This window comes from Cyprinodon tularosa, unplaced genomic scaffold (assembly GCF_016077235.1).
Source record: "Cyprinodon tularosa strain WSP-4 unplaced genomic scaffold, ASM1607723v1 ctg80, whole genome shotgun sequence".
Classification (NCBI taxonomy): domain Eukaryota; kingdom Metazoa; phylum Chordata; class Actinopteri; order Cyprinodontiformes; family Cyprinodontidae; genus Cyprinodon; species Cyprinodon tularosa.
Window position 1 is genome coordinate 22,143 of NW_024039563.1, and position 12,642 is coordinate 34,784.

At 36.1% G+C, this 12,642-nt stretch overlaps 1 protein-coding gene across 2 annotated transcripts in view; it reads right to left on the reverse strand.

Annotated features, from left to right (window-relative positions):
* Positions 1-12,642, reverse strand: part of col12a1a (collagen, type XII, alpha 1a) — an 82,205-nt gene that overhangs the window by 21,497 nt on the left and 48,066 nt on the right. Inside the window, exons 27-34 of one of the 2 annotated variants that reach the window (XM_038271619.1) lie at positions 9,764-9,893; positions 9,538-9,677; positions 9,314-9,446; positions 9,105-9,125; positions 7,498-7,637; positions 2,290-2,413; positions 2,073-2,212; positions 1,851-1,980 (exon numbers count right to left, since the gene is read on the reverse strand). In XM_038271619.1, coding sequence (XP_038127547.1) covers positions 1,851-1,980; positions 2,073-2,212; positions 2,290-2,413; positions 7,498-7,637; positions 9,105-9,125; positions 9,314-9,446; positions 9,538-9,677; positions 9,764-9,893 — 958 coding nt within the window. The remainder of the gene's footprint in view (positions 1-1,850; positions 1,981-2,072; positions 2,213-2,289; positions 2,414-7,497; positions 7,638-9,104; positions 9,126-9,313; positions 9,447-9,537; positions 9,678-9,763; positions 9,894-12,642) is intronic. The other variant, XM_038271621.1, reaches the window with a different exon arrangement.

A 12,642-nucleotide genomic window follows, 5' to 3' on the forward strand; every position in this document is an offset into this window, starting at 1 on the left:
TACATTGGTATCTTTTAAATATTTTTATCCATATAAATGTGTATATTTGTATATATAAATGAATGTGAATCTGAATTTTATGATAAAAAAACAAAGCTGATTCTTTTACCTGACAGCAATATTGGCCGTTAGACACCTTTAAATGTAATAATACCCTGATTCACTGAGAGTTATTAGAACTAAAGTGACAGAGTAAATAATATTGCAAGGCAGGATTTGGAGACTAAGATGGTATACTGTATGTTTTTTGCTATTTTTTTTTATCCGATGTGTAGTGATTTTATGTAAACTTCTGTAAGCTGCTTTGTTTTGTCTTTTTCTAGATATATGCCATTGTGTCTCAATGATCTTAACCCAGTTCAATTAGGCACAGGAGAAATTTACTCAACTATAATTCATATAGATCTGTAGTGATTGAAATTGGTAAACTTTGTGGTTGAACTGCATGAGAAATTGGAAAATTCAATTTTCTTAATCAAAGTTTAAACCAAGCAGAACCCTCATTTTCTTGGTCCCTATGTTCTACTTAACATTGGAATGAGGACGTATTAAATGCATGAAATGCTTCATAACGTCACCATTTTGCTTTAGTGGGGGAGTGGCAGCCTAGTGGTTACGGCATAGAGCTTTGAATCCTGGGTTCTGGGTTCAAGCCCCACTCCCACAGACTGCCACTCTGAATCCCTGAGCAAGATCCTTAACCCCACACTGCGCCCCATGATGGCAGCCCACTGCTCCCCAAGGGGATGCGTGAAATGCAGAGGTAAATTTCTCTTGAGATTATTTAGCTGTGACGTGACCTGCTTGGTTTCTTTGTTAGCTTTTGTGTCGCTAATGTTCTCTTAACTTTTTAAGAAAAGAAAACAGATTTGACTTGGTAAAATTAATACATTTGTATATTGGAATGTTTATTGGATTCTTCAGTTAAAAAACGCGTACTGTTACGAATACATGCGTTGCAATCCAAAAAAATAAAGATACTCCAGATGTTAGTGGATCATTGGATTCAGGCTTCTATAATTTCCATGTTCTGAATGATATCATCTTTAGCTGCACTTTTTTGATATAGAGACCACAAATTAAAATGGGCTATTGCTATAGTAGGAGAAAAGGAGGGGGAAGTGACATCCATGGACCATGACCCAGGCCAAGTAAACTGAGTAACATAAAATATATATTACCATCTTTTCTTTTTTTCCCTTGTTAGTTTTTCCACCACACACTCAACACATCCTTCCCCTGTTCTTAGGCCCTCCCATTATCCTGACCACTATCCTTTCTTCCAGCCTATAAATTATCATTATTACGTTAAAGGCAGAGGAGACCCCTTTAAAACCCTGCCAGGCCAGAGGAATGCTTTCCTACGCAATAATCCCACATAATGCTGAGTCACTCCCAGCATAACTTGGTGGTTGAACTGTAGGAGAAAGTGGAAAATCTCTGTTCTTACTTAAAGCTCAAATTAAGCAGGACCCTTTTATTTTCTGCTATTCCATACGTTATGCTAAACATGTAGAATGTAGTTAATGTGTTTTCATTATAGTCCCAAGAAGGCAATTCAATTTGACTGGGATGGTTTGGCTGGGATGGATTTGGGTGATGAAAGTAGTTAAAGTTGGCTGCGTTGTTGGAGAATCTGGACATTTTTGACAAGCGGGCCAGAAACTAAGGGCAGTAAGTTCGTTCTGGACAGACATGAATGGATTCCTGATTCAGGAATACAATCCCACTGGCATTATGCAAGCCTTTACAAAGCCTGACCTCTGTCTTTAACGGAATTACCATTTCTATTTCATGCATCTGCACAGATCAGCGATATAATTTATACTCTCTCTGCATGTAAAACTCACATGTTTTGCCATTCTCAGACGAACGGAGTCCTTCTCCGGAGGCATAGATTGGAACCACACTCACAGTGTAGAGCGTATCAGAATCCAGATTCCTTAGAACAGTGTTGTAGGTGCTTCCTGGCACCTGGACCTATAGACAACCACAACGAATGACATGTTAAGCCTCGGACTGTGGATCAAATGTTGCTTCTGAACACATGGTCCCATTTGACCCCTTCTTACCATCTCTTCCTCTAATCCAGCTGTAGGGACGTAGTAGATCCGGTACTCACGCACTTTTCCTTCAGCAGGCTCCCACAGGACATTCAGTGTGGAGGTGGTGGGGTCAGTTACTCGTAAGTTTCTAACACCACCCAAAGGCTCTGGCATAAAATAAGAAATGTTAATTAGAACTGTAGAAACACCTTCTTCATTAGCTAATTTATTATAAACGACTTACTGGTCTTTCCAAGCCCCTTTAGCTCCCTGCTGACTCCATTGGGGTAAACTGCAACCACGCCAATTTGGTACTCCGTGTCAGGTGTCAGCTTGGGTAGGAGGACATTGGTCTTTTTGGCTACAACCTGTGTGTAGTTGGGAGAAAGTGGATGAAAAATAATTCATTTAATATTTTATTATATAATTATTCGTTCTCCACAACTTTATCCCTGACCTCACTGGTGATTTTTCTTAGTATTCCTGATACTGCTTGGTTGTTAAAATTCTCTACTACATAAGCAAGAAACACAAATTTCACTTAGTAAAATGCAGGTTTTTGCATATCAGAAATCACCATAGCTTTTTTAATGTTAATTGTATTCTTTAGGTAATATAAACTTAGAACAACTAATTGAAGAAAACAGCCATGGTGTGATGACATTTTCCATCACTGTACTTTATTTTCAGTTCTCTTGTGCGAGAATTAAGATTTATGTTGAATGCAACTTCTCTCATGACATTGTTAGCGAAACCCTGTTAATAAACTCATGTATGCCCCTACAATACGTTTGCTCTCAGTAACATCTGTGCATATGTCATTTTTACAATGCCGATGTGCACATTAGTATTATTGCAAAAGACTTGAATATTATATACTATATTAAGTAGGTCTATGTATGTGTCCTTATTGTCATGAAATTATAATTTAAAATCAAAGATATTCTGAATGTGTGTTGTTTTTATTGCAGTTTTTTTAGTGGAGTACCCAAAACTGAAAAAATGATAGTTTTAAAAATAATAAAGCTTTTACTAAATGCTAAAAGCAATATATGAAACAGGATTTAGTCTTTTACTTTGGTTCACAGTAAATAAAAAAAAACTACTTCTTTTAAAATTTTACTACAGAGCGTTCTATTTCACATATGGTCCCATATTCAGATTTTGTATGTGTTTAGGGATATAATATACTAGGTACTGCTGTCATTGATACTTTTATTGTTAAACCCCTAATATTTGGAATTTCTCATCGATGTGTATTTAGAAATAGTTGTGTTTCCCCACTTTTTCCATATTTGAACAATAACTGTACCTTGCTCTACATGCAGGAGTTGAGCTCAGTCTCTTCATTGTTTCAGCAGCTTTAATGCGGAAAATAAACGTCAAAATGTGTGACTTCAGGATATTTGTTCTCCGTCATGACTACTGCCAGCATTTTTTTTTGTGCTACATGAAAATTAGCCCCTTATTCTTTCTTTTCCAACTTTGACTTCCCCCTATGGCGGTTAGGAAAAATCCACAGAAAAGCCGCACCTTCTTATAAACTGCATGGTTTAAAGAATGTGGAAAAAGAAGCAGCTTATAGTCTGGGAAATACGGTAGTTATCATTAAGGCAGGGGTCTTTAACGTTCTCCAGGCCAAGGACCCCCAAACTGATGGCAAGATGGAGCAGGGATCCCATAATTACATATAGTGTATGGAATTGTGTTATATCAAACTGGTCCTATAGTTACTCAATTACATATGGAGTAATGTAATGAAAATAATTTCTCCCTGGGATTATTAAAGTATTTCTGATTCTGATTCCTCATTGATGGGACAGGTGTTGTGGATGAAATGGTGCCCAGCTTGAAAAAGCTCCTGTGTGTCGCTGAATGTGTGCATTGATGACTGAAAGACATCTTCTGCCTCCATTTATCTGTTTACTACAGTGTGTTGAATTCATGTGTATTTAAAGACATTTTAATTAGTGGAAAAAATTGCAGGGGGGGAATATTAAAAAAAAAGTTTAATCAACCAAAACTTTTGCGACCCCCATGCAGTACCTCTGTGGACCCCCTATGGGTCGGGGACCCCCTGTTGAAGACCTCTGATGTAAGATATTACACATTTACTGTAGTTTTGGGCAGAATGTAAGGACTTCTTGCCTCTTTAAAATAAAGGCTTTGAAGATCTGATGTGTCTTGGGGAAAATATATTCCATCTGATTTTAATACAAATAAAATGTGGCTATGGGTCCCTTAATTTAATTTGCTGGTGGAACATTTGCAGGTTAGGGCCTTTACCTGTGAACACTTGGCTGTGAGCATTTGTGGACATAAATAGTGATCTTGCCAAGGAAAATATCTGCACTGATGCTTGAAACAGATGTTTTTGTTAAGACTGGAGATATATTTACTGTACAGCTTTCGCCTTACAGTCAGAAAAAATCAGTCACTTCTGAAGACATGAAAACATAGCTCAAGTGCTCACTTGTATACACTTACATCTTGTCTGGTTTTTTGTCATCACGGCAACAGCTGGAGAGCTTTCACAACCCCTTTAACTGAGTTGCTTAATCTTTTATCAGCAGCAGTAAAAACAGATGGTCAAAGGGTTTATTATTTTGGATCTGTGTCAATTTTCCTGAGCATCAACTCAGGATTTGATTCATTTCCTGAAAAACATTTTTGTACTAGATGAAAATTGTTTGAAACTCTTTGGGAATGCTTCAAATACTGAAACGCAGACAGTGGAACAGATAAAGCCAAGTGCAACAACCTTTAAATATTTATCAGCCTCCAAAAAGGAATTAAAGAACTTGTTTCAATACATTTCTTTTTGTTCTAAACAGCAAATACTGATTTTTCCATCTGTACGAGGGTAAAGTGCCTAATGCCACATTTCATTTCAAACATAAAATTATAAAATTGTAATTTTTGTGAAGAATAAACAACAAGTGGGACACAATCATTAAAGGGAATGAAATGTATAGGATATTTTCTATCCAAAGCTGGCTTTAATTCTTCTCAGCAGTATTTCAGACCCGTCTAGTGTGTTCCATGTTCTTTATGATGCTTTTTGCGCTTTAAACAGACCTCTGTTCATCTTCAATGATTTATGGCACATTGGATCATTCAGAGATCCTCACTGAACTTCTGGAGAGAGTTTGCTGCACTGAAAGTAAGGGGGCAGATTAATTTTGCACTCTTCTGTTTTTTATTTGTTAAAAAGTTTAAAATTTCCATTTAATTTAGTTCAGCCTCATGATTGTGTCCCACTTGTTAATTCTTCCCTGAAATGTGGCTAAAGGTTGAAAAGTTCAACAGATCTGAATACTGAATGCAAGCCATTGTAAATGTTTATTGGATCAGTGTAGACGGAGCAGAGAGAAATAAACTGAATAGATCGGTGAATTTAATGTCTCATAACCAGAACAAACAGTCATGGTGAAAATAATATCACACAATAGGAGAAGTACGACAGAATGGGAGCCATTCAGAATCCAACAGTTTGCAAAAAAACTGGCAGAGTAAAGAAAAGAAAGCAGAGTATAGTATAGTTGGTCATTTGGGCTTCATTATCAAAAATAAGACACAGTCACCTTTTAGTTTTTAAATCAGCCATGACTTGTAAAAAAAAAAATGTAAAATATGTTAGAGTCAACCAGCTGAATGAATACTGAAGGCTAGGATGACACTGGTTATTAAACAGAATAGAAACTTAGATAAACCTTTATAAGGAAAAACAATAACTTTGGGAATGACTTAATCAATTCTCATGCCCCAGTTAAAGATTTACATATTTTAGTGCTCAATGAGGAACTTAAGCAAAAAAATAAAATAAAATTACTGTTACTGCTGTTATTTTCCTTTAATAATTTGGCATATCTGCAACATATTTTACTACGGCAGGAAAGAAACTATGCAAAGTAATAATATAATTAACGATAATAATAACAATATTCAATCAATAGCGCCAGAAGGCAGGAGGCATTCCAATGACCATGGCAACATGATTGTTTAAAGTGACTTCAACTGAAACACTTTGACCTATTTCCTCCTATATGCAGCACATCATTATTTATCAACTTGGTTCAGTCATAAACTCTGGATTGTTTGATGGTGAGTTTATGAGGCCAGAGCCAATGAGTACAACTTCCTCACAGATTTGGAAGAGTTATTACATTTGATGCATTTCCTCATGCAACGGGTAAAGAGCCCATGTCCACCATATTAAAAACAAAGACCTAAACCACTACATTACAGACGGACTTCATATTGTGTAATACGGAAAATAATAAAAGAAGACAGTGATGTCATAGTGACAGTTAAACATCACATAACCACCCTCTATATAAAAACGAGGCACACATTACATATGTTTTCGATATGGTAAATTCTGTGCAGTTATTTAGTTTTATCCAAAGTTTTTTTCTTTCTTTTTTTTTTTTACCAAAGATATACTGTATAATTCAGATAAGGACTGTATTTTCCAGCAGGACATTTTTTAAAGGGCCTGCATCATGATAAATAAACTTATTGGAGCTTTTACTATGTTATGATACTGTTTCTTCATAAAAATCATGCCAAAAGTGCCATTTCCTTTCATTCATGCATGAGTAATTTACCTGAATAAATTCTGCTTTCTGAGCAGCTGCCCCTTCCTGTGCTAAAATAACAAGCAACCTTGATATATCTACATAGAATGGTTTTCCCCGCCCACCTCAAGAAGCACCTACCTTGACTCCGCTGTGCCTACACAAAAAAAAAAGCTCTAAGTTGTAAATATGTTTTGTTTTGGTTGAAAGGTCTATGACTTTATTAAACCTTCCTAAACAGTATCCTAACCACCAGAAGTAGAATGATACAACATCATGAAATGCATGGCACACTGGAGAGGTGACCTCTCTTTGAAGGCAATTATCTTTCTTCCAGGTTGGAAGAAAATAACTAATATTTCATAACACATAAATATCCATTAGTGCCAAAGGTATTATTTTATCATAAATATACCTATAATTGACTTAACAGCTTAAAACGGCATGATTTAGCACCTTTTAACTCTGTATCTTTCTGATTAAAATCTCTAATTAAATGCAAGTCAAGTAGTGAGGAAGAGACATTTTAGTCAAAGCTTGGCAGAACGTTTGGCTGTAGACTTAAGTTTCCTTCACTTCTAATTTCTACAGCCGTGAATTTGTAAAGTTGTGTCTCTTTTTATGAGGTCTTGCTTTGGAAAGTTGTAACAAACATTTACTTTTGGCAAAGGAGCCAAAAAACGACAAAATCGAGAGTTGTATGATAAAATAAAAGAGGTCTGAAATTTACTAAACCACATAATAGATATCTTAAGTAGGAGTTCATTGTTTTGCAGCCATATCATGGCCATACCTGCAGTTTTTAAAGCAACCCTTCAACCTCACTTTTTAAACATGCCCGGTAGAGAATAGATAATTGTATCAGGACTTACAGTCTGAATCCTGCCTCCAGCCACGGGGACGTAAGTAACCCTGTAGTTCGTGACGCGGCCTGTAGGTGCAGTCCATCTGGCGTTCAGAGTGGTGGTGGTTTCATTGTACACAACTAAGTTGGTTGGAGGTGCTCTCGGCACTGAAACGCATACAAGCACCCACATGTTTCATAGTTAGGGTCACATCAGCACCTGTTACAAATACAAGTGTCTCCCAGTGAATTACAATATCATTGAAGACAATTCATCTCAAAAAGTGGAACTTGAATTGATTATTCTTTACACACAAAGGGAAAATGGCTCCAGGGGTTATTTCTGTGAATTTTGATAACTATGGCTTAAAGTAAACATCAGAACAATAGCTTTTCAGAAATTGACAACCGAAGAGGAAGTCAATACAGGAATGCTGACTGCAATTAAATCGACCTATAGCTAAACTAAGGTTCTGAGCAAGCCCAGGCTGCTTTACTCTTGGTATCTGATTTTCCAACTGAACTTTAAAAAATGCTTTTAATGTCCCTGTGAGACTAGGTACGAAGCCTTTGCTATTGTCCCTGGTTCTGCAAGGGCTCGACGGTTGATTGCATCTGTTTTAGGTCATGTCATGGATACCTTTGTGTGTGGTAGGTCTGCAAACACTAACAGTTAAAGCCTTTGGAGGCTTCCATAAACATTTGAATGGGCTTTGCTTCTATATCCCCTGAAGGCTATAGTTATCCCTATTACTTGTGCACCTTTTCATTCCGCTAAACCTTGTTTTACATATAGCACCTTGTAAAAAGACAGCTTCCATAGCAATTTTGGTTTGCCATCCAGAAATAAACTCCTTTCATATATCCCTCTGTGTGCAGCAACTGTATAAAGTATATGACTTCCACATTTTGAGCTAAATTGATGGAATAGATTAAAATTTTCAATGATATTTTAATTGATTGAAATGCACATGTAATCAGAGCATTTGTAATATAGATGGAATTAAAATATCTTTTAAAGTCACAGTCCTTGATTGTGTTTTCAGGTCATGTAATATCATTTTTTGTAATAATTTGTTATGAAATCTTTAATTTGGTAAAATAAGATTGAGCAATTCCGAAGTAGCTTGTATTTAAGTAGGACTGCAGCTTTAAAGAGGAAAAGACACTCCTAAAGAATTTGTCTTTTCTGAAGGTGGGATGAAATCTCTTGAATGATGATTATGATGATGATGATGATGAGGAAGATGATGACAGATGGACTCAAAATGCAATTAATACATGGAGTGATGATTGGATGGATGAATAGATAGATGAAAAGAGAAAGAGGGATGAAATGGTCTTCAAAAAAAATGGTCAAAATCTGGTTCTTGCCAGACATGCATGGTGAAAATCCATCTTCAGCCATTCAAATCAGACAAAATCATGGGACTGAAGCTTGGACTTTTGGCAAAACACATAGACAGACAAAAAAATGGCTGGAGCAGTTGATGGGTTATGGTCTGATCTTGATGATGAAATGAAAGTAGTCCAATGAAATGGTTCTGATGACCAAATGATGTAAAAAAAGCAACAAAAAAAACATGCTTTTACTTGAAGACAAAGCATCCCTTTGCTTCACCGCAATATACTTACTTGGTTTACCATTCTTGGCCACTATAGAAGCAGAAATAGAAAGGCAAAAGGGCTTTTTTTATAGGCTCATTTCTAGATGACTATGTAAAAACTTACATACTGTATTTCACTAACCTTTGATCAAGGTCCAAAACAGACATTTAGAGGAATAATAACTGAAATATTGCAGGCAATATTTTATCCCATGGTTAATGAGTTAGATATCTTACATGTCCTCTCAGTGCCCATGAGATCCTCGCTCTCTGACTCGTCTGGGTATATCGCAGTTACGTGCACATCGTACGGTGTGTCTGGCTCCAAGTCCTCCATGACGAAAGTCGTCTCATCGTTGTTTAGAATGGACTGATCAGAAAAACAATCAAAGTCTGAATTAATAGACAAAAATCCAAAATCAATGGATAAAAAAAAAAAACTTATTTGACCAATTTATTACATCTTCAAAGTTGTTTTCTCCTTTCTTAGACCAGGCAATGCGGTAGAGAGCCACGTCAGGGGCTCCATGCTCCCAGGTTGCTCTAAAGCTTGTCTGGGTAATTTCTGAGAACTCAAGGTTCTTTGGTGCTGGAACCACATCTTGAAGGAGAAAATGGTACCATTATGTTACATTGGAGAAATGTGCTATGGAAGGTTCTCAGTAACACTCTGGTTCTTATTTGTACCTGTGATAGCAGATGCTGTCATCGACTGCCCAGGTCCGATGTCATAAATTGGAATGACGGTTAAGGCGTATTCAGTCTGTGAAATCAGATTCTCCAGTTGTGTTTCAGTCACTCTTCCTCCAACCTCAAGCTGTCGAAAAACACAAAATGGAGATAGTTAATAAAAAATGGAATTTAAATATATAAAAGCATCTTTAAAAGGTTGATTTATTCAAGCTACAAAAAGTTAAACATGATATTATATGGATTTATTCTGCACAGGGATCACTTTCAATAATAATTAAATAACATTTCAAACCAATTAAAAGTTATGCCATGTAAGGCATTAAACTTATTTAAGATTCTAGCTTTTCTCAAAGAGTTCTGTCTGAGGAAAAAGTGAGTAAATTGGTTTAAATAAAGTGCACACAAGATTGATGAGTTTGGGAAAAGTATGGATACCTGGTTCAATATTATGGCATCACCACAATTGACCATACAGCAGCCTGACCAAAGCCCCATTGAAAAACCAGGAGAGCAAGAGAAGGGGTGCAATCGTGCAATTAATCTGAGGTTCATTACAGCAGCAAAATGGGCTTCTTCATCACTGCACCACAGGCTGTGTATGGAGTACATCTCACAAATGTTCTATATTAAATATCTATTGTTACATTCAAATTTTCTGAGAAGAAAAATTATCGGTTTTCATGGGCTGCAAGCTATAACCATAATCATTTAAAACATTTTCTAAAAACTGATTTCTACTTCTCAAATTGAATTATTGAAATAAAATAAATTCATTGTGTTTTCGTATTTTTGGTGCATTTTAATTGTCACACTACAAGAATAAAAAAAAATATATATATATATATATATATATATATATATATATATTTATAAAATGTATGTTTTTCTTAAAATAAGTGTATTTTATCTCGTATTGCCAATGGAAAAAGACTTACCATAGGATCATAGATCATTTTTGCAGTGCATAAATTGAAGGAGAAATATTTCAGGTGTTAGAAAACAATTGAAAAAGATAGGACATTTTAAAAAATAATTTCATCTATAAAGTACGTTTTATAAAAACCACTGCATGAAAAGTGGGATTTTCGTCAATATACGGCACTGTAGATTGTCGTGGAACTTCAGGTTAGCGGCAGTTTACGGCAATTTGCAGGCTTCGTCGAAAACTCCCGTAAATTGTCAGAAATTGACGTGGAATTTCTTAGGCAGTGTTCCCCCCATGCCTCCCCCCCATGGAATTCTAGGGGAGGCTTTAACATGTAAATGAACATGCTGTGAGCAATACAAATGCAAACCAGGGTTGCAGGGGGGGTTTTACCCCAAGTGACATCTTTCTGAGGAAGAAAATCTCTGATACAAAGAGATCAGGCTTAGTATAGCCTCTCACATTTTAGCTTGAATTGATTTATTTAATTAAAGTATAGAGACCAAAACAGATCTTTAGCCGACAGAGCAATACATTTAGAGCAGTAATTATTTTTAAAAAAATTTGCATTTAAGATAAAAAATAAAATGTTTTCTGTCAATATGCTCAATTCACAATTACTTAAGTGGAAAAGTTTCAAGAAATGAGTCTGAGATGATTCACTTTATAACATGGCGCATTATCCTGTTGGAAGTAGCCATCAGAAGATTGGTACACTGTGGTCATAAGGTCCGGCCAGGTCAAGATCCGCAATTGCAATTGCACCAAACAGGAAAAAGAACATCGACAAATTCCGGTTCGTCAAATTAAAATATAGCAGCAACAGATCGGTGACTAGAAATTATAGCACAATTCTTATATATATATATATAAAAAAAAAAAAAAACTAACACCGTTTATTTAAATGATTGGATCCAAACTATTGGTTATTCACCAACGAGGAAGCAGATTTCTCATCTCCATCAAAATATTTATTTTATACCGAGGGACTTAAACTTTAATGAAATCCATTCAAAAGAAACTTCTTATTACAGGAATGAAAAGAGATGCTGAGTTTGGAAGTAGTGAACAAGTTCATTAAAAAAAAAGCAGTTTTGAATTATCCTTATCCCCGTTACAAAAATCTACAAAAATATATATATATATTTGGGCAGAAACTGAACATATGCTGGATGGTGGTGGGATTTTTTTAATATGTCATATTAAATTAAGCGCTCACAGGGTTCATACAGGAATGAGTGACTCTAATTTAATGCTATTTAAATGCTATTAGAAATGATTTTAATGCCATCATCAAGAACCGTGAACACAAGTTATTAGTGTACACATGAAATATGAAGGAGCTGCAAGCAGAGTTCCATGACTCCTGTATGTATGTAAACACACACACACACATATACGTATATATATATCCTCTAGCTTTTTCTCCGCCTGGAGAATATATCTGACGAAATTGTTTTTATAAGCATTTTTTATTAAAGAATTATAAATACTTCGATAAACATATTTAAATAATTTTAGTGCCAATTAAGGCCTTGATTAAAAAAAAAAAAAAAAAGAATGATTTTTTAATTATTTTTATTGATCCGCGGAAACTCTGGTTCTATTTCATCCCTACTGACCGCCAGAGGCGGTGCTTAAAGCACGAATGATCACTCTTGCGCATGCACAGGTCGAGAATCTTATACGAACATAGTCACGTGTGACCCCCGGTGACACCGGTGTGCCTATATAGTCACGTGACAGCGACAGCTCAGTCCCTTTTTCATCTTCTCGCATGCGGGTTGAACAGGTGGTACGACACTGATTGCTTGTCGCTGGTAGCCTCGAGACTTTGGTCGGAGCTGCGAGGCTCATCTCGCCCTCCAGAGGCTGCGCAAGCTTTTCATTATTTACAGCTTGGTTTCTTCGTCTGGTAAGTTTTTTTCTCTTATCGACGGCGAACGGG